Source organism: Ammospiza nelsoni, chromosome 5, assembly GCF_027579445.1.
Source record: "Ammospiza nelsoni isolate bAmmNel1 chromosome 5, bAmmNel1.pri, whole genome shotgun sequence".
NCBI lineage: Eukaryota > Metazoa > Chordata > Aves > Passeriformes > Passerellidae > Ammospiza > Ammospiza nelsoni.
Genome location: NC_080637.1, coordinates 14,166,253 through 14,189,097, shown reverse-complemented (window position 1 = coordinate 14,189,097; position 22,845 = coordinate 14,166,253). Strand labels below are relative to the sequence as shown.

General features: G+C 42.1%; 1 protein-coding gene across 2 annotated transcripts in view; it reads left to right on the top strand.

The window, feature by feature from the left end:
- Positions 1 to 5,452: 5,452 nt before the first annotated feature.
- NAMPT (nicotinamide phosphoribosyltransferase) overlaps positions 5,453 to 22,845 on the top strand; it is a 31,180-nt gene continuing 13,787 nt past the window's right edge. For both annotated transcript variants that reach the window (XM_059471788.1, XM_059471787.1), the window contains exons 1-5: positions 5,453 to 5,601; positions 17,591 to 17,747; positions 19,022 to 19,125; positions 21,898 to 22,026; positions 22,482 to 22,640. In XM_059471788.1, coding sequence (XP_059327771.1) covers positions 5,542 to 5,601; positions 17,591 to 17,747; positions 19,022 to 19,125; positions 21,898 to 22,026; positions 22,482 to 22,640 — 609 coding nt within the window. In that variant the 5' untranslated portion in view covers positions 5,453 to 5,541. The remainder of the gene's footprint in view (positions 5,602 to 17,590; positions 17,748 to 19,021; positions 19,126 to 21,897; positions 22,027 to 22,481; positions 22,641 to 22,845) is intronic.

The window sequence follows — 22,845 nt, the reverse complement described above, 5'->3', positions numbered from 1 at the left end:
GAAGAAAATAGACCCTTCAGCTTGCTAGAATGAAAATGGAGACCTGAATCATTAGAAAGTCATCTTCTGTATTTATAAACTGGACAGGTGGCATTTGATCCTCAGACATAACCGTGGCAGCTCAGTTGAAATTCACATGTGCTGCAGAAGTGTTGAAACCTTGTATTTTCACCTGGACACACAAGTGTGTCTGTCCCACAGTCCAATACACACTGCGTATTGTGAAATACAAAACAAAAGTCAATCCATTTAGCTCCAGGCCTCTGATCCCTCCACCACATAAAGCTCAATTATGCTCTGCAGACACTGTGGTTGCTGCTGTAGCTGTGTCAGTGCAGGGGCTCTCACACATCAGGTGATAAACAAATACATAACTAGAAATGGTCTCAGCTCCAGAGGATTCAGCATTTACTCCAGAGCAGTAAACATTGATTAAATTATAAACTTAACTCTAGATAAACAGCAATAAAATCTTCACACTGTGACAGAACATCACAAATTCTGCATTGGCCAAACACTGCTGAAGAAACAATTTAGAAGTATATCTGAATTCTGAAATGAATGTGTTGGAAATATTTCATTATTTTTCCTATAAAAGCCAGAGGCATTCATTCTTATGAACTCTATTTGACCAAGCTGATACTCACCACTCTTATGAAGTGGAGGGTAGTTGGTTTGGGAGGCAGAGAAACTACTTTGTGCTGATTTGATTCAAAGGGAAAAAAACTTCAGCTGTTTGGATGTTTGGGAATCTCGGTATGTGGACAAAGTACAGGTGATTGAATCTAATATTCCTGTCAGCTCCCTTCCTGCACTGCATCCCACACCCCACAGCCATCACTTGACCAGCTGCAGAGGCTTATTTTAGTTGCACATTGTGTCAGGGACACAGTCCAGCTCAGAGGTTACAATTACAGAGTTTATTGGCTCAGGTACAGCACTGCACAAACCACATTACACAGTGCTTGGTGTCAGTTCAGGAAGTGGTTTTGCCACTTTTATATGTCCTGGGACATAAAGAAACAGCTTTATTAACCCAAGCCAGCTCCATACAACTGGATATCTGAGCCACAGCACAAAACCAAGAAAATCCAGAAATGCAAGACTTGCACTGTTAACTTTATAAATCCCCATTGGAATTAGCAAGCTCCTGCTCAGGAGGATGCTTCTTGATGCAAGCTGATGCTGGACAGATGCACTCAAACACCCATGAGCAACATTCACTTGTCACCCAGCTCCTGAGGAGACCCCAGCATGGACAAAAGAGATGGCAGGTCCACCTGAGTGTCTCTTGGTAGAGGGCACCTCAGTACACCCAAAACTGGTATATTGTGCTGGATCCACAGTGCCAATTCAGAACCAGTAATGCATATTTGTAACAATCATTTTAGCATGTCCTGTGGCATTTCACCCACCTGTGTGACAGCAATTTCAAGCTACCTCAGCTTTACAATACTGTGAGCAATGAAGGGACTGAACTTCACTTACTCTTTGCAGAACATGCAAACACCTCAGTACTGGTTATGAAATGCATACCAAGAAACAACAATTTATGTGGTGTGATACAAAGCCATCCCCATAATCTAAAATCTGCCTCTTCCAAAAGTCAAGGCAAGAAGGCTCACAGCATGTCTGGAAGTCTACCAATCCAAGTGCCAGCAGAAATATAGGCATTGGCTTCCAGAGAACTGACCTGAGGGCTAGATGTCGTTCTTAAGAACTTTTAAAGAAAAGAGAAAAGCTGACTTGCAGTGAGTCACGCTCAGAAGGCCAAAAAATGGAAAAATATGTGAAGGCCAGAAATATTTATTCACTTCTATGGAAAATAAAATACTTTGTGATTCCTTGTGATTGGGATACTATTTAACAGAACTATTGATGGACATGGTTTATCAAAGAGAATTAAATTCTTAAGCACATTAAAATCTGCTTAGATGACTTTAATAAATTATGAACTGATTTATTCTGGAGTCCCAGCCAGGTATCCAAGGTGAAAGAACAGTACAAGAACACAACTAGATGTTGCAGAATGGTGTAGGATGGGAAGCTTTAGAAAGGATAAAAGGAGTATAGCCTTGGAGGAAGAAAGAGTCCACAGGTTCCACTCTGTTTTCCTTACAGCTTCACAGCAAAGAACTGAATGCAGCAAGGTGGCAAGTGACAGATACCTGATAAACTCCAGCTGCACCAGCCTGGCCATCAGGCACCAAGGGACCTGCTGCAAAAATTGTAAGTTTAAACACTACCACAAGTAACTAAAGCACCAAGAAGCACATTTAAAATTCTGCCCTTTTGCCAGCATATCTGAAAAGAAAAACAACTGCATTAAGAAACAATGTTGACATTCAATCTGTCAATATGCCTTGGAATTATCACCCAAATAAAGGGAGCACAGGGGATTTGTTCAGGCTCAGAAGTAACAACCAAAACAACCAGAAACAGAGAGGAAAATTCATGCCCTGAACATAATCATGGTGTGTGCAGAAATTCCAGTCACAGCAATCCTCTATGCAGTGGTGACAGGACTCTCAATGATAGATTAAACAAATATCAAGTTTTGCAGTAGTGAGTGAAGAAAGGATATGGTGTCATATCCATCTTAATTTGACTGTCCTTGCATACTTCCTAAGACATCAGCCTGAGGACATATTTACAAGATAGCTCTCCTCCAGATACAGCACCACATTATGGACTTTATATACATAAAATGCTGAGTGCACAATTCTGCTACACAGAGCATCATTTATTATCAGAAATCCCTGAGGAACAAAATACATCCCTGGATTAATATGACTTTATTAAAGCTACCCTTAGAGCTTTGTTTATTAAAATATCTAAACAAGTAATACTAAAAATCTCTCACATGCTAAAGGAAAATGTTGGAAGATAACTGTTGAACAACCTCACCTCAGTCTGTAGGTAAATGGTATCAGAAACAATTTAGCTGAGCTCACATTGAAATTGAAGAACATCATTTCTTGGTGTGGTTCCTTCTGGAGGGAGAAGTTAAGCCCCATATATGTTACAATTCCTGATTTCAACAAGCCAGTTGAACAGTCCAAAGCCAGTTTTACAGATAGTAGAGGACAGATACAGCACAGAAATCAAGTATTTGAGTTTCCCAGGATTATTTCTCCTTCAACATTGTGACGGTACTCCCACCACCTACAGCTGCAAGCGTTGTATTTAATTTTTTCCAAACTTAAAATATGTTCTCCTCGCCAGCCAATAGTGATTTAACATAGTTCTGTTTAGCATAGTACCATTTTCTATTAATACTCTAAATGCCCTAACTTTACAATATTTCATTATAGATACAGCTTAAGATATGTTCAAATGAGCTAAATTAAACCATTATTCAAGATCTGGCACAATATAAGGTGCCAGAAAGAGCCAGCAGGAGGGGAAACAAGATGCTGACAAAAATTCTGTCTGAGCAAATAATCATTAATTATTCTACTGAAGGCTTGAAGATATATCAGCAGAATTCTGTAGTGAGAAATGCCATTTAAAAACAAAAACCAAAAAACCTGCAGTATTTTTCTGACTTTTCCAATTTCTTGCCAAGGTTTAGATAAAAGTTTGATCTGATAAAATAACTTTTGCTTTTTACTAATCAGCTTTATATTAAAGCAGAATTTTAAAAAAATAGGCTTTGTCCCTTGCATGCAGAGAGATTTCACCTTAAAAAAGATATGGAACAATAACACAGACAAAGGATGTGTTAAGGGACAAAGTCCTGATGTGACACCACAGAAGAAAATTTTGTGACAAAACATGGGAGATTTGCATATAAAGATAATTTCAAATTATCACATGACCATGTTGCCACATTGATGGGACACTCCACAAAAGGAATCCTCAGAAGGAACTAAGGAAGGGTTAAGTCTGGACAATTTCAGAAAAATAATTTTTTTATTTAAGGAGGATGTGGAAAAGGTACAGCAGCTTTCTAAACTCGCCAGCACTTTTAGATCAGTCTTGCTAGTGGAAGACAGCAGACTGGGTTGTCTATGCAGCAACAAACAAGCAGAGATAAAAGGGGAAGAGCTACAGAGAAACCTTAGAAAGAAAATGGACATTTCAATTTTTTTTGCTCTGATGGGGAAGTTATGGTAAGAAGATAGTTCTGTGTCCACGAGACTGAACAAAAGCAAGTGGAACATCCAAGACAAGAATTAGTTGCAAGTTCATGGTGCTGATAGCAATAACAGCAATTGCCACTGCTAATTTTATATTTTGGTGAAAAACAGAACTCAAACAAGATGGCAGAGGGAAGAATACATTAAACTCCTGATATATGGAGTCAATTAATGTTTCCAACTTCTTCACAGACCTTTCCCTGTTGTAGGGAAACCCTTTCCCTCCAGAGAAAGCAAATGAAAGTAGTTTCCAGGATCACAGAATGGGTAGAGCTGGAAGGGACCACAGTGGGCATCTGGTCCAGGCTCCCTGCTCAGGCAGGGTCAGCCTGGAGCTGGCACATGGCACAGGATTGTGACTGGATGGTTCCTGGATATCTCCAGCAAGGGAAACCCCACAGCCTCTCTGGGCAAGGTATTTATATTTATATATATTTATATATATAAAACTGGTGCTTTTCTCTCATGGAATGGCATAAAACAAGAGCATGCTGAGGTCAACAAGGACTCACAAGAGTAATCAAATTAATGTAGCTCACAGGGATGTTATGGATACAACATACAATTTTTGGATATGTTTATGATTGAACAACAAGGTAAGTTGTTTGGAAAGCAGGTGTAATTTTATATGTAATCCCCGATCGACAGCAACTGTAAAGAATGCTCGGAAGTATTTCTGTCAAAAAGTGTCACGCTCTTCCACCGAGGCAGCCGGTGCCGAGCGTGGGCAGTGGGGGTGGATGGCGATTGGGCTGCTCGGGAAGGCGGGCAGGTCCCTCCCCACACGGGCATCAGCCCCAGGCGCTGGTAAAAGGAACCGCAGGGCGCAGCGGCTGCCCAGGAGCTCGGCCCGGCCGGGTGCAGGTGCGGGTGCGGGCGGGGGTCCCCCTGGGCCCGGTTGGTGCCGGTGCCGCCTCCCCTTTCCCGGAACGGCGGCTGCCGAGAACCGAAACCGGGACCCCACCGCGCATGCGCGCCGCCCCCGCCCGCCTCAGCCCCGCCGCCCGTTCAGCCGAGCGCGCGCCGCTTGCTACAGCCAGAGGGCGCCCGCCGGCCGCGCGGTGACGTCACCGGGCCGGCCCCGCCCAAATCCAATGAAAGAGAACGTGCGGCGCGGGACGCTCCCCGCCCGCCCCTCCCCCTGCACCGGCCGGCGGCGGGACCAATCGGAGCCCCCGCGGCGCCCAGGCCCCGCCCCCCTTGCCGTAACGTCAGGGAACCGCCCTCTGTGGCCGAGCGGTCCAACCAATCAGCGTCCCCGCTCGCGCCCGCCCAGGCCGCGATCCCCTGTTTCCGCCCCGCCCCCTCCCTCCGTGCTCCCCCCGCTCAAAACGCCAGCGGTGGCGGCGGAGCCCGGTTCTGTCCGTGCGGGCGGCGGCGCCTCCCGGGGCTCGGCGACATGGAGTGCGCTGCGGCGGGAGCCGAGTTCAACATCCTCCTCGCCACCGACTCCTACAAGGTGGGCACGGACAGCCGCGCGGGAGAGAGGGGGTCACCTCTGCGGACACCGGACCCGCCGGTGCGCGCCGTCCGCGGGGCGCCGAGCCAGGCCGGTCCCGCCGCCACCGGCCCCTGCCCGCGTGGCCGGGGCTGTGAGATCCCCCGGGACGCCAGTGAGGGTGCCCGGCCTCACCCGGGCGGTGCGGGGGAGACGGCGCAGGCCTGGCTGGGGCTGCCCCTCTCGCCCCCGGCAGCCCCGAGCCGCTGCCCGCGGGGTGCCGGGGGCCGCGCAGCCGGGGGGCGGCGGCGGGGCCAGAAAAGAAAGTGAAAGCGGGCGGGGTGGGCGCCGCCATCCCGCCGCCTCTGGGCGCGGGGGGCGGCCATGGCGGGCACGCGGGAGGCGGGGGCCGCCCGGCCCCGAGCATCGTCCGGCCCCGCCGGGCTGCCCGCCCCCCGCCCCGGCCGGGGTCGCGGAGGGCACGCACGGCGCTGCCGCGGGGCAGCCGCTCCTTCCCTCTCCCGCGCCGCGTCCCTCCCGCTGTGCTCCGCTCCTGCCCGCGGCCGTGCGCCTGGCGGCGATGCAGCGCGCCCCGGGAACCGGCTGGCGCAAAATCCGTGTTCGCTAGCCCCGTGCTTAGCTCCGGGCACTGCGGTGTCACATTGGCTCGGCAAGGTGGAGGTTAGAGCGGAGAGGCGCACGCACGGCCCTCCCTTCGTTTCCTGGAAATAGCGGGGCTGACAGCGGTGACAAAGTGCAGGCGCCCTGTCCGCGCCCCGCGCCGGTGCTCTGTGCCCCGGCAGCGCCTGCCGTGCCTCGCAGCCAGTGTGCCCGGGCCGGAGCTCTGTGCCCCGGCCGTGCCTCGCAGCCAGTGTGCCCGGTCCGGAGCTCTGTGCCCCGGCCGTGCCTCGCAGCCAGTGTGCCCGGTCCGGAGCTCTGTGCCCCGGCCGTGCCTCGCAGCCAGTGTGCCCGGTCCGGAGCTCCCTGCCCCGGCCGTGCCTCTCAGCCAGTGTGCCCGGTCCGGAGCTCTGTGCCCCGGCCGTGCCTCGCAGCCAGTGTGTCCGGGCCGGAGCTCCCTGCCCCGGCCGTGCCTCGCAGCCAGTGTGCCCGGGCCGGAGCTGCCCCTGTGCCGCGCTCATAGAAGCGCTCAGCATCCAGGCTCTGGGCACAGCCCCCGTGTGACTCCCCCGCCGGGCTGGACACGTGTGCCCGGCCTCTCCGAGGCTGCAGGGATCGCTTATTTCCTTCAGCAGCTGCGTTGCAGTGTCCACGAGGTTCTTGTAAACAAAACTACAGTAACAGTCCTGGTTGTCGTTGTAAAGCATTTATTGTGTTTTAGCTCTTTGAGCGTTGCGATGCTGGGATGAGTTTTCAGGGATGAGGGTACTTCTGGATGGAGGAATTGAGAAAGCAAACAACAAGATCACAACAAGCTGTGTTGTGACCAGGTCTTGTTACTGAGTAACTACTAAAGTACAAACCTCAGTAGTTGCTGACTTGTGATATTATTATTGCTATTACTATTATTTTCATTATTATTGTCATTACTATAAGTTGCATCAAGACATAAAGAAAGTTAACAGCTATTGTTGGTGTTTGTGGGAAGGAGTTTTGGGAGATGCTGATAAATGTTGGAGCAGCTCAATCAGGGCATCCTGATGCTGCAACTGAGGGCTTGCAAAGCTGCCTCCATTCCGGGTGCAGTCTGACTACAGTGCTCTTTATGAACCAGGTTTAAGTGTTTGTTGTCTAACTTATTCAAATATGGAAGATGCATTTTTCTTCCATGTCTGAGACTAATCACATTAAATACTGCAGGCCTGGTTTAAAACAGTATCTACTTCAAATGTAATTTGCACACTACTTTTTCTAAATTCTCTGGGTGTGCTCAAGGATTGGTGGCACACTGGTCCCTTCCAGTTCAGCACACTGGAGTGACATAAAACCAGTTTGCTTCTGTTTTGTTTGCTGTTTCATAGTATGACTTGGTAACATTCCAGGAGTGGTAGAAGTCTTAAAGAGGTCAAATAAAGGCCTGAGGTGTTTTTTGGGTTTTTTTCCCAGTTAAAAACCGAATTTGGATGAGGTTTTCTGTGGCAGCTTAGGAGCATTTTGTATTATATTTAGAACAGTTGGCCTCTCAGTTGCTTTGTTAGGGCTATACAAATTGTCTCTCTTTCCATATGCTTTTTTCCAAATCTTAGGAAATGCAGTGTCTCTGAACAATGCTTAAACAAGTAGCTGCTTTTATCTTGTTAGGTAATATGAGCAAACATCACTTATCTGCTCCCTGGATGATACTGGCATTTCCCAATCAATGAAACTCACTTAGTGAGAGCACTTGCAGTAAAACTGCACTAAAATATCTCGTAGTTTGTAATGTCAAGCTTTTTACAGGAGTTACCAAACACTCCTATTAGCAATTAAAACAACAGTGAGAGTTGATTGGGAAATTTTTTCTTTATTTTTAATTTGGTTAGACAGTTCTGCTGTATCCACAACTGTAGCATCTGTTTGTGTATGCAGAACTGTCTGTACATAACATTTACACTGAGAAAAAACATGGATCAGCTCAGAAGTTTACATGGTGATCTAATTGCAGTAGATGCCAGTCCATACAAGCTAATGTTGGTGACAAAAATCACCTAGAAATAAACACCTGTATGGTATTTAAGCCATACAGGTTTAAATACCATAAACACCATAAGGTATGCAGACCATAGTGAGTGGTACAACCCCAGCTTAGGCAGTTGTCCATCAATAAAAAAATTGTGGCATCTCAGGGTTGTGTCACAACTTGTTAGTTTGAGTAGTAGCTCCAGTGTCCCAGTTCTGTGTTGCTGCAATTTGGGATGAAAAAACAACTCATTGCTGGTTTAGTGCCTATACAGTTTCAGAAACAAAGTAATTCAGTAGGCAGAGGTTTGTCTGTTGAGAGCCTATCCAGCCTCCCCTCCTCCTACACTATTTTCCTGTCTGCATGTGCATCATAGGACATTTCCTCTTAAACAATGGAGATTATTAAATACTCAGTTTCAAAATCTTTCAAGTGTTTTTGAAAAATGCTGAGTATCATGCTGATTGCTAGTAGTAAAGTGAATATTCCTAGACAGGAGTAGTTCCAGTAGGTGAATATGCACTGGTTCCAGAACTGACCTTCTCTTATAGACTGGAGCTTACTCAATTGTACAAGTGCTCCAGGATTTTGAGGCTGGGCTTCAAATTATACAGTTTATCTCTAAACCCAATAACAAGATAAATGTTTTTACATCACTTAGATTCTTCTTCCTGTGTACTTTATTCTGTGTTCTTAAGCTTTTACAAATGCCCCAAAAGTATAATTCCTCCTGTATGCTGGGAATTTTATGCCATCCCCTCAGAGTCTGGGCATGGGCATTTGGTATAGTGTGTGTGCAACATGCTGATAAGCAACAGCAGTCCTTTTAATTCTTCTGATCATGAGACTCTCAAGAGATTCATCAGTGCAGTGTTATCTGGGGAACCTCAATATCTTCATGTGCACTAGACCAATGGCATTTCTATTAGTGAAGTTTTCTACTGGTGATTTGGTATTACTGAGAAGAGGAAGTATTTAAAGTTAAAATCCTTGTTGATGGAAAACTGCAAGTGAGGGGATATCAGCTGGCTCCTTGAAAATCGCTGTTTCTGTTGCCTGATGTCTTAGTCTTCTGTGTGCAGCAAGGTACAATTTATACAGCTCCATCTATACAGCTAGCTGTACATACATTATACAATATTCTATAGCAGTCTTGTCCCTCTGAGACAGTGGGGTTCTGTTCACTCTCTGCCCTTCCCCAGTGGAAGGGTCCTTGCCCTCAGTGCCTCATTTGTCTGACATTGCTGACACACCTCCTCTGCATTTTCTTTCTCTCTGATTCCCAGTGCTCTGTTTAGCCTATATTTGTTTATTTCTGCACAGGCAAGAAATATTGCAGACTATAGGTAGTCTGAAACTGTGTTGAGAGGATCAGCTTGGCAGAGCTGTGCTGTTCAGTGGGAGGACAGCTGTGACTGGGACAGGCCAGGCCTGGGTTGGATGGGCCACGAGCTGCTGTTGACTGACCCTTGTTTGCTGCAGTAATAATAGCTTATTTTGCTTTTTCCAATTAGATCTGGTACTGTTGCTTGGCATGTTTCATAATTAAGCTGATAGTTATAATAAGCTGCCATGCAATTACCTCTTAGGAGGAGCTGACTTGCTATCTGGACTGTAAATGAGATCTGTTTCAGAATTAATTTCTTTCTGGATGCCTCAAGGAAACCCAAAATGTATGTTTTAATTTTGTATGCCTTACATGTTGAATTTTAAGTATTTGTCACTTCAGATGACTTTTTACTCTGTGTGGATGTAGGAGAGCACTGAGTTCTGAAGCCCTTCACGTGAGTGTGTGTTTATTCTAGGCTCTGACAGCCTGTGTATTCTTTATTTAGAAGACTAGAGGTATGTGAGGAAGAAACATGAGTACTCTTTAGCCTACTGGATTTGACTAGTACGTAATGACTGCAAAATACTCTGTGCAACAGCCCATATATTTTTTTTTCTTAATTAAAATCTTGTGGTGGGAGTGTGAGTGTTATCTCCTGTAATTCTGCCAGTGCAAAGCATCGGAAGCGTCTGGCTCAGCACTCCTTGTAAGACACAATCTTCACACTGTCTAGCTTCGTTATTTTCCAAGTTTTCATTTGCAGTCACATGGTCCTGTTACAAACCCCAAGACACCATTGCTCGAAAGGAGCACTGCAACTGTACAGTATTCAGATAATTTTTAAATTAGTGGGAAGTAGCCCTTCTAGAACCACTGCAGCTTTCATTGTTGAAAAGTAAATGTTTTTCCTTTTTCATTAAGGAGCGGGAGACTTACCACAGCGTGTGCAGTAGTACAGCAGACTAGTGACAGATGTGTAGACAGTAAACATAAGGCATTTTGTCATCTCTTTTGTGATAGTCTTGGATATAAAACTGCTGGCTTGACTGAGGTAATTTTCTTCCTAGTAGCTGGTATGAGGCTGTGGTTTGGATTTGGGCTGAAAACAATTCTGATAATTCAGGGATATTTTTGATTTTGCTGAGTAGTGCCTGCAGAGAGTGAAGGCCTTTTCTGCCCCATACACCATCCCACCAGCAAGGAGGGAGCTGGGAGGGGACACCAGGACAGCTGACCCCAGCTGACCCAAGGGATATTCCATACCACATGACATCATGCTTAGTGAATAAAGCTGGGGGAAGAAGGAGTAAAGGGGGGAATGTTTGGAGTAGTGGCATTTGTCTTACCCAGTAAATGCTACACAGGCTGGAGCCCTGCTTTTCTGGGAATGCCTGAACACCTGCCTGCCCGTGGGAAGTGATGAGTGAATTCCCTGTTCTGCTTTGCCTACATGCAGAGAAGTTTTGCTTTCCCTGTTAAACTGTCTTTATCCCAACCCATGAGTTTTCCACTTCTACACTTGGATTCTCTCCCCTGTCTCACTAGGAGGAGTGAATGAGTGGCATTTGGGGTTTGGTTGCCAGTTGGGGTTAAACCACAGCAAAAACCATAAAAGTCTTTAGTGGTAAAGCAATCAACTGCAAAGTGTGGCTGTTTTTAAGCTCTGTGTTTTGTCTGAGAAATTTAGAACACATTCAGTTCTAGTGCTTACAATTAACCTTGTGCTTTAAATGAATGTGGACCTGGTCATGTACAGCATCTCTGCTGTAATGTGCAGCTTCCATATGAATTCAGTTGCTTGCATGTGCTTTCCTTATTTTTCATAGTACTGACTGGTCTCAACTTCTTTTTCCTCACCTCTGGTCCTCTTATTTTTCAATACACACATAAGAAATGATGGATGAACTCAAATATGGAGACGTTAGAAGTGGTACAAGGTCATCATTCAGTCATAACCTCCGTTAGCTTATCTCTCTCATCTCTTATGAGCTGATATCTCCCAATGTCCTCAGTTTGGTTCTTGAACATTGTCTCAATCCTGTGCATTCTAATCAGGGGCTTGGAGTCTCTCTAAGGCTTTTTCTTTCCCTTCTGGTAATTTGAAGCACATGTAATCAAAATAGTGAGATTCTACTTGACTCTTAGATTTTTTTTAACTCACTTAAGAATGTCTTGCACTTTACCTGCTGCTGTTGGATGCCCTTTCTCTTGAATTAATAAAGATTGATTCTCCTGGCATTTCCTCTCTTGTTCAAATAAATTTATCATTTAACCATACTGGCTTTTGGTCTGGTTTTCATTTCCACTGTTGTGGTGTGGATTCCTTCTGTGATTGCTTGAATGCTGCCAAAGCATCCCTGTTGAATATAACTGTTAGTCACAGTTGTGTTGGGTTTTTTCCTGAAGAGGGTCACAATGCCTTATCACTGCTGTTAATTGTCTCATCTCAGTGAGGTATATCTGATAGAGCAGTCCCTTTGCTCCTAAGTCCTGTTTCATCTCCTTATGTTGCTAATAATGCTGTTTTCCATGTAGATTGTTGGCAAACTTTGCTTTTAGCTGCTCTGTTGGCTAAATTTTCTAAGGGTTTAGGTAAAGCAGTATTGCATCCATGGCCTCTTTCCATAATGTTTGTAAATAGGAGGTCTTGGGGTCTTTGCAGAAGTCTCCCTGGTGTAAATACCAGCAGTACCACTGCACTGAAGTTGGGTAAGGCAGTGGAGGTGAGGACCCCCAAATGTCACTTGCAGTGCAGTGCCCAGCCTGTGCTTTGGCCCCTGTGCTGCAGACCTGCAGTGTCCTGGCCAAGTGGCCCCGAGTCCAGGCCATGCTTCTTCTGCTTTATCTGCCACCTGTCCCTCTGAGTCTTCATTGTTGTGGCTGTGTGGCACCATGGGTGCAGTGGCCAGGTTGTTCTGTACTCATTTAGCACTAAGGATTTTCCAAAATAGCTCCAGAAAGTTCAAATACTGTCTCACTTGAACTGGTATCATCTTGTCACATGAGAGTTACAGTACAGGCAAGATCCTGCTGGGTAAATGTTTGGGGGTTTGCTTTCTCCACTGTAGACAGGGCTTGGAAGCATCTTTCTGGTGGTTCATGTTGGCATCTGACCTAGGGGAGCATCAGGAATTACCACCAGTGGAGATTTTGGCCACACCTGACTTCTCATGTCCTATGTGTTTTTCCCACGTTTTCAAGTAGTTGAATTACATAGGCCTAAATAACCTTTTAAAGTAAATTTGTCACAATATCCTGTACAACAAAGTTTGTAGATTGCACGAATATTTATGTCTTTATGTCAAGTATCTTCTTATCTAGTTTAGAAAAATGCAGCATTTACTTCAGTCATCCCTATTTTGTGTTGAATACCCATTAATTCCTTTTTCTTGAAATTTAACTCTTAATGTTTGGGGTAGTTTTTTTATGATCTAAATGCTATTTGTGGTTCATGTTTTTTTCCTCAAAAAAACTTGATTTAATTAAATAGATGTAATCCTTGTTGAAAGTATTCTTTGTGCAGAATATACCTTTATTTGCATTAAATTAAACAAGGAGTTATCACAACTGGAATAAAAGTGCTCCATTTCAGTCATAGTACATAATCTTGTAGGTTGTAGTGCCAAAGCTGTTTGTCAAATGTTTTATAGACAAAACCTAAACCGCAGCCTTTGAACTAAACATCAAAAGGCCTTTGAAGATACTTTGGAGAGTTGTTTTCTTGTAAGGGTCTCTTAATCCCAGTAGAGGCTTTTGTTTGCTTTTCTGTTTGTTGGTTGGGGTTTTTTTTCTTCCTGAAGAGAAGGGATTTCCTACTGACTTTATAGTCACTGCTACTTATCAAGAGCTCATCTGTACAAGTCCTGCTTCTGTCATCCCCTAACTGAAAGCGTAGAGTTATCAATACTGCCTTAATCTCTCAAGTCACATAAAATTTAATATCAAATATTGTACATTGCCTCTGGTTGTTGTTTCTACTGTCCTTTAGGATACAGAAAGATGCAAGTCTTCATCAGACAACAAAGATCAGGCATTTTTTGAAGCACAGTTTTCATTGTCCAAGGGCCTTTTAGTGTTGTGTCAGGTTTTTTCTTGTTGATTTGTTTTATTTTCAATTGCATTCTTTGTGTCTTCTGTGAACTGTTCCCACTCCTGGACCTTGACCTTTTTTCCACACTTTTTTTTGCACCACCAGGCATTTCACTGCATGCCAAGCCTCCTGACCACCACTGTGGCAGATGGGCATTATTCCCCCACATAGAAGCCCAGAAATGACAGCTAATACAGTCAGCTTCTGTGACATCTTGTGGGCAGATATTCCTGATCAGTATGGTGCCCTGTCTGAGGGCTTGGGAGCAAAAAGATGGCCAGATAATTCAGCAGGGGTTGTAGGTCTTGTGCTTAACTTCTTACACGCCTATATAACAGAATCAAAGAATGCTTTGGGTTGAAAGGGACCTTCAAAGGCATCTAGTCCAGCCCCTTTGCAGTGAGCAGGGACATCTCCAACTAGACCAGTTTGCTCAAAGCCTCATCCAGCCTGACCTTGAGAGTTTCCAGGGATGGGTCATCTGTCAGCTCTCTGAGCAACCTGCTCCAGTGTTTCACTAACTTCATCACAAAACAATTACTATATCTAGTCTGAATCTACCCTCCTTTAGTTTAAAACCACTCCTTGTCCTGTTGCTGCAGGCCTTGCTAAAAAGTGTGTCCACATCTTTTTTATAAGCCCCCTTCAAGTAGCCAGTGGTTGGGAAGTGTGGTACTTTTAAGATTGTGATTGTGCCTTTAAATATTTAGTAATATTTAAAAGGGTGTCTCAGATTTGTGGGTAAAGCTAACAACTTTGTGGAATGTCAAAAGAAGTATCTTAAAAATTACAGCTGTAAGGTTTGCTCAGATGTAAATATTTTAATTGCCAGGGATGTGTATTTTCACTGTTTAAATAGATTTTAATGTGTGAAGAATATAATTGAATACTACACGTGTGACTTGCAAATCACGCTTCCTTATCTCCTTCAAGTACTTACAGCAACTTAATAAAATTATATTTCTGTCAAACACTAAACTTTCATATATGTTTTAATCCCTAGGAGTAACTATCTTCTGGACACTAGCTAGTATGTATTTTCAGGTTAGGATCTAATCTTATGTCAGAAAAGATAGCTAAACCTGTGATGCAATGTTTGAGAAACTTGAGTGGCATTTTTTTTAGGTTGAAGCTGTCAGCAAGGTAGTCAGGAGGAGCTGTGTCCCCAGGTATGCAATATAGAGGATAAATCTGTTGGCATTTCATCCTGATTGCAGCTCTCAAGTTCTGCTTTGCAGCCAGAGCACAGTGTTTTGTGATCATGCTTTAAAGCAGAGCTAGAATAAGTCCCTAAAAGAATGTACTTTAATGCAATAAGAAAAGGTGGCACCAGCTCAGTGGGTGCACTGTGCGCCCTAAGTTAATTTGGGCCTGTAACCATTTTGATAGAGAGAAACATATAGCAGGAGGAGATGCCTTTGAACTGTCAAAGTCTAATATATTTTAAAGATGTGAGTGGAAGATTACACAGATTTTCATTACAATGTAGGTGTTGGCTTCAGTAACTTGCCCATAGTTGGTAAGTTGTATAAACTTTTTAAGGAAACCTGAGTATCCCATCTCATGCAGGTATAGTTTTCATTGTTTGAACTGTTGTGATGAGTACAGCAGCATTGCTTTGCTTTGCTCTGGAGCTTGCCACAAGGAACTGAGATATTCATGTGGAGGATTGGTCCTGGGACATGTGCTGTACTTGCCGCTGGTCCTGGGACTTGCAGCTGCTGTGTTGAGCCTTTGCTCTGAAATCACAAACTCAAAAGTCCAGTACCAGTTGTAAAACTGAGCAGAATTTTTCATGAGGTTGCTGTAGTTTATCTTGGTGGCACCAGTGGGAGGGGAGGAGTTCCCACTCTGTGTCTTTACAGTGCATGACCATTCTAAGGATTTGTTACAGGATCTTTTTCTCAGAGTGCATTTAATACAATTTAATACACAATATGTATGTGTGTTCATATACCCACTCAATAGAAAGACATGGAGTCAAATTGAGCCTATTTTTGTCTACTCCATAGTAAAGAAGAGAGGATGGTGTGTGTGTGTTTTGTTTTGTGCAGGGATTTTGTTTTCTTTTAAATGTGATGATATGCAGAGAGTTTTCTTTGAGCTGGCAGTGTGATGTATTTCTTGGAAGTTCTGCACAGAACTAGAAAGGGCATGTTATAATTTGTGAAGCAAGACATTTATTAATAGCTAGAACTAAATCTGAAAGCCAGGTTTTGTCTTTGGATCTAACATTGCTACTCTTAGGCATTCTGCTTTTGAGTGGCTGTGGAATTGTAACAGAAGATGTTTGTGCTCCATCAAATGCCTGTGGTGCCATGCTTTGTTTGAAGGGAGGGCAGAAAACATGCAATGACAAGCTTGGGTTTTATTTGATTGGCCTTGTAAACCTCATACAAGCAAAGACAATGGAATGATCTTTAAATTGACCTTCCTTGAATGTTTCCTTGCAGTATTGGAAACACAGCCATAACAGCCTTGTGCTGGTATAGAAGAACCAGAAATTCAGTTGAGTAGTTCATTGTCTAATCTGAGTCAAATACTCAATTTAAACGACATTTGAGAGGAGAAGTGAAACTGTAATTTTAAAATCCTTTAACATACAGTTTGAGGAATACAGGTAAAGCATCCTTCAAATATTTTTCTTTGAGAATGTTGGGGATACATTTAAAAAATCAGGACAAGAAGGAAGAAACAGTTAAACTATCCCTTTTCCAATTCCTTGTGGTATTAGAAACAGAAGTTTTAAAATTTATTTTGAGTAAGTAACAGTAAGAAACATATAAAGAATTGATACTCTAACCTGTAAATATGGGAGTTTGAAAAAAATTCACACAGGATTTTCCAACCATTTGAATTTTGTTCTGATGTACAGTGCTGCTTTCTCAGTTGTAGGAACAGTTTTTCCTTATGGAATGTATAGACTTGTTTAGACTTCCCATCATAATTTAAGAAAACTCTTGATACCTTCAACTTTGGGGGTACTTTACCTTGATTTGTGTGTTCTGTAATTTAAACATTGATAGTGCCAAGTTTCTGTCATTGTGTATTCTTTTTGTTCAGTATGGAATTAAGGATTTTGCATGGACTTTGCTTTTTACACATTAGGAGATGAAATTTTGCAGGCTTAAGGTTTTAGGTGTTTAGAGTGTACTTGTTTCAAATGCTGTTATTAATCAAAGTAAATTTCTGGCTAAATTTATTATCAGCTCTGAAAAGCTGTAATCATTGAATTCAGCATAACATTGTGTGTTTTATGGCCAGTTTCTACGTAATACACACAGGCAGCAACTTCTCATGCTTCCTTTATGTGAACTTTTTCAAATTTTGAAAAAAAAGCCCATTTGGCTTTGTAGGGAGGCATAAACCTCAGGTAGATTTTAGCAGCTTTACTGACAGTAACAGGTTTGTGAACTGGCTTTGGTGTAACCAGAGTTTGAGAGACCCACTCTGCTCATGGGGAATGGGACACTTGGGTAAAGGCCATTGCCACTGCCTTCTTCGTTCTGGGTGGGTTTATCTGAGCTGTGGGATGGTGGCCTGCAAAACTGAAGTCAGATTGAAGCAGGTGTTTGGTAGTGGCATGGAATTTTGTGCTTCCTGTAGCTATTAGGCTTGGCCAAAGTGTGGTGGATCAAAAACTGACTGGGCACATTGCTGCTCCTAAAACCCCAGCCAGTGCCTTTCCCAGTCAATCAAAGCCAAGTCACCAGGGGAGGGGGAGGTTAACCTCAGGAAAAGGAGACTTGGTAAAGAAGCAAGGGATAACAGAGGGAAGACAGTCCTTGGAACTGAAAATTGAGAGTGTTTAAAAACCTGGAAATTCTGTAAATACTTGTGTAGAATGTGAATGGATAAATAATCACAGCTCAGAAGAGCTGGGAGTTACTTTTAAGCTTTAATATACAAATATGATTTCTGTTGTGCTTTGTAGTGATGTTTTGAGTTCTTACTGAATTTTTTCTTGATGTAGGTTACACACTACAAGCAATATCCACCTAACACAAGCAAGGTATATTCCTACTTTGAATGTCGTGAAAAGAAGACTGAAAATTCCAAATTAAAGAAACTGAAATATGAAGAAACAGTTTTTTATGGCTTGCAGTACATTCTGAATAAATATTTAAAAGGTAACTGTCTTAAATTCCAGTAAAACCTTTTCTCTAATTAAATGTTCTAACTTTTTCTCAAGTTTGTAGCCTTACAGTTGAAACAATTCCAGGTTATCCTGATACACCATAAGTAGTGACATGCATAATACCTTATTTATGTGATTGTGAAAAAAGTTATCCACCCTCATAAATTGGTACTAACTTGTTAATCCAGACACTTCTCTACTGCCTTTATTTATGCCAATGGTATATTAAAAATGAGAAGGTGTTCATTTTGCAACTTCAGTGGGCAAAATTGGAATGAATAGAGAGACCAAAGCTGTGCATAGTCACAAGCAGAGAGAAGATTTGATGGAAAATACATTTTGCATTTTGAGCATTAACTTCGTTTTTGTATTTGCTGGTTTGTTTACTGTGTAAACCAATAACGGTTTCAAATTTCCTTAAATTTTAATTTTCCTTAAATTTTGAATGGCCCTCAGCTTAGATCGTTGAGTATGGCAGCTACATATGAAAGTGATTTTTATACTGATAATTTTAGGAGTAACATCTGAAAATTCCTTGGTGCTGTTCAAGATTTTTTTTGCCTTATGTACAAATATCACCTGTTCTGACCTGAGTGCATGTTGCCTTCTGCCAAGCTGTAAAGGAAAACTTTAGTCATACATCTTGTGGTTTTGTCTTGATCTAATAAACATCTCTGCCAATTCCACCAAAGACTGAAATTTCATTTTAGTCAAAACAGTCGATAATTTTGTTTCTTTTGTCCTTAGCAATCTGAGGGTTGTTCTCTAAGGTGGATGACTGGCCCTACACCAGCAGCGTGTTTATTCAAGTAATGTTGTTAGTCTGCTGGTTCCAAGCACAAGTGGTCAGTCAAAGGTTGGTTGCAAAGTCCCTCCATGGGGATTCCCTCTGGAATGGCACAGCTTAACCCTTGTGCTGGATATGTCCTTGCTGCATGTACCAGCTTGCACAATCAACACATTCCTCTGTGAAAAGCACTGCTGTTCAACCTCTTGACTGGTTTTTGACCGTCATAAAAGAGTAACGATCTCAGAATTTTCCTGAGTCATCTGCAAACCACAAGTGTATTTTACCCTCATGGTTTCTTGAGCTTTCTAATCTGTATAGTAAATTAAAGTTTGGTTTAAACATTCTGCATTTGAAGTTTCCTTCATATCTTTGTTGAAGGCAAAGTAACTTTGCTGTGCCTGAACCTTTTGTTATTTATTTTATCAGCTGATAAATATTGCAAGTTTTGAAGCTTTAATCTCTTTCTGAAACTCCAGGTAAAGTGGTGACCAAAGAGAAAATCAAGGAAGCCAAAGAAGTATATAGGGAGCATTTTCAAGATGATGTCTTCAATGAAAAGGGATGGAACTATATTCTAGAGGTAAAAAAAATGGCAAAAATAGTTGGAGATCATTGTGAAGGATTTCTGAATCAACAGTAGAATAAATATGGCAGTCTCTTCTTTTAATCTTGATAGTGAAGACTGGATAAATTTAGCTTTTCATGTTTAGTGTACAGGGAGTAGCAGCTGTCAAAGAATAATCATGTAATTGTAATTCCTTAGAGAAAAGTAATTTCCATCCTTTCAGATGCCAAATGCGGCTTTGCAGGTAATAAGGATTTATGGCTGCTGCCAGCCAGCTCCTGTGGGTGAGTGAGTGGGGGCTTGTTGGCAGCTCTCCATGTGTGATACAGCACTCAGTGCTTGCCTGCATCATTTACATTTCTCTCTCTAACTAGTCATTACAGTGTTTACTCTAATGCAGAAAGCATTGCAACTTCTTGGGTGTATAAATAGTTCAAGAAAATGCATGTTTTGTTCAGTTGTTTTGTAAATTTTTCAGAGATATGAATATTGAATTTTATTATAAAATACAAGGCTTGAGCACTTATGACACACAAAACATTTCAACTTTAGTCTTTTCACAATTATCCTTTCCCCTTTTGTTTAAAAGAGTGTTAGACTTAAGTAATTGCAGACATCTCTTCTCTGTAAAAGCAGCAGATTCAGACTAATAGCATTCATCAGAGCTGTACTAATCTCTGCTGAGTAATTAAATGCTTAGTTTCATTGTGGGTTTTGGTGAGTGAATATTTTTGGCATTTGAAAGCCCCTTTTTTAGTCTTCTGCATTTATATTTTCCTGGATACCCTAACTGTATGTACTTTTATGGTGGCATGTCTTTGTTACTATATCTGATGTCATCCTGCCACTGGGGTGGACCATAGGTGTGCAAGAGAAGAGTGACTTTCAACTAAGTGTTGCAAATGGCAACAAGGCAAATAAGCGCACAGTTTTCTAAGAGAGAGTTATGGAGAGGTTTGTAGAGGACTTGCATCCACTTCAAATAACTACAAATTTGAATTCAATCCATATTTGTGTTTAAGCTACATTGTACATTGTGAACTGCTTTCATCTGTGTTAAAGTAAGCTTGATCCCTCTTTGGATAAACAGAATTTTAATTCTGAATGTCTGTCCTCACTGAGTTGTAATGTGGCTTGACTAAGTCCATTCAACTTTTGTTCTAGTCAAAATAAACATTCTTGCATACCTTCTGTGTATGTTTATTCCTTTGTCAGGTTTTCTTATTAAAAGTGTGGGTGTGTATTTATATATATAAAAACCCAAACATGATTTTCTTGTCTGGATCTCATGTGCTGGTGGCTCTCAAACTGGAAGTGTAGGTACTCTTTGAGTCTGTGTGTGTGCACAGAATTCCTGCTCCCTGAATTCCAGTGTTTGTTCACACAGCTGCCACTGTTGCTCCCTAGCTCAGTGCCTCAGGTGAGGTGGGGAAAGTGGAGGGTGCAGTGGCTGTGGGAGGGAAGTGCCAGGATGGATTTGAAATGTTCACCTCTCAGTTTGTACTTGAGAGTAAATGAATGGGTAAATACTGATAGGGTGAAGGGCTGGAAGAAAGAAAAGGATTTCCTGGAGAACAATGGGCAGGTGTAAAGGGTGGAAGTTGGCAGGAATCAGTGAGGAGTGATAGAGATGGAAGTCCTGAGTTGTACAAGTCAAGTCTATCCAAAATTTTGGCAAAGGGCGATCATACAGAGCCATGGCATGATCATATCATTTTTTCCATGGGCAAAATCAACAGCTACAGCAGCTTTGAAATATTTTCATTCTTTTTTTCATTTAACTATACTTTTGCCTTTATTGAATCATGAATAAATTATTTTGAACCTTTTTGAAGGCTTTGTTATCTTTCATTAATCTATTATCTTCAAATTTGGCAACTAGGCCCTGTGTGGTACATAAACACAGTTTGCTTCAGGTTATCACATTTTTCAATAAACTTTTTAACTGTAAGATAGAAGAGATTTCTGGTGTCTGTTAAGTACTGGAGAATATGTTTTGGTGCTACTTATGAATCTGTAATTTCTCTGAATTGATGCAATTTTTGTTGCCTTTAACAGGATATCTCATGGGAAACTTTCTGTCAAAATATATTACCATCCAAAACATTTTCAGTATTACCAGTACAGCTTGCAGAGCTCTTTCAGAAAGTTACAATTAGTCTTCTGGAGTTGCTATTTGCAGGTTACTCTTTTTCAAAAGATATATTTTACACAATGTTTAGTGCTTTGGGGATAAAAGACTGACAAAGGAGTGACACTCCAGTGTAAGACTTCATGTTTAAGAAGTTTAAGTAATTAAGATGAAAATATTCTCTAAAATAGTTATTAAATGGATCCTGCTGTAATAAATGAACAAAGCAGACATTCATACTAAGCAAAACTAGTGAATTTTTAAAAAATATGAATAGTAGCTAAAATTTTTTTAGCTTGCTACATGTCAAAGCATTGAAGAAAATGAATAATAAGTATTTCTCATTCTTTGGGTAGAACTTAGTTATTTTTAAAGAATGCTTAGGCTTTTCTGGCACAATTTGCTCAAGGAATACAACTGATAACCATAGTTTGTTTTGATAAAGAGACTTGGTTTTAAGTTACATGATTTTTGTCCTTTTTTGATAAATAAGGATTTTTTAATTTATTTGGACTAGTGGGTTTATTTTTAGAGTTTAAAGAAATTAAGAAGAAAGCTTTTATTCATTCATAGCCTTTTATCCATTGCAGTTAAATAAAAGAGCTGTAGGTCCTCACCTTTCCTGTTGTCTAACAACATTACTGTTCCTTACACAGAAATATGATGGCCATCTTCCCATAGAAATAAAGGCTGTTCCTGAGGGCTCTGTAATTCCCAGAGGAAATGTTCTTTTCACAGTAGAAAACACAGATCCAGAGTGCTACTGGCTCACAAATTGGATTGAGGTAAGTTTTGGAAATTTTACACCTTTTTTCTAAGTAAATAATAATGCACTTTAATTAAAGGCTTAATCCTGTATTGCTTTATGGGAAATCTCTGGCAACTTTCATTTTCTATTTTAATTCTTCTCTGTAGTCATCTTACACAGACCTTTTTCCCCCACCTGGCAAGGGATCATAATAATTGTACAGGAAGTTCACAGCAGTACTTTTATCCATAAAAAAGGAGGATGGGGGAGCTGTGTGTCTGTGGTTTGCTAGTGATAACTCCTGAGAAGGTCAATGCCTTGCCTACCTTGTAAAGGCTAATTACTTAAGCCCTAAAGCAAACTGTTGGAGGCATCAGTACTTTCTGAACAGGGAATGAAAATAAATAGACCTTTTTGTGCCTGAATAAATGCCAGCTGGGCATTGTCAAGCTCTAAACAAATATGCAACTAATATGATGGATTTTGTTTTAGACAATTCTTGTGCAGTCGTGGTACCCAATCACAGTGGCTACAAACTCTAGAGAGCAGAAAAAGATTTTGGCCAAATATTTGCTGGAGACTTCAGGCAGCTTGGAAGGACTGGAATATAAACTGCATGACTTTGGCTACAGAGGAGTTTCTTCACAAGAGGTAAAACTGCTTGTCTGACAATTGGAAAAGTCTGATTGTTCCTAGCTATGACGAATTGTAGATGCCTGTTAACCTCTGTGAGCCTGTTCTGCCCTGAAATTGTGAATGCACAGAGCACTGTGTGTGGGCTAAGTGTGGAGGGTTTGGGTACAATGTCTGAACTGTGAGCACTGGACTGGGAGAGGTTTTCTGTCTTCCCAGTGTA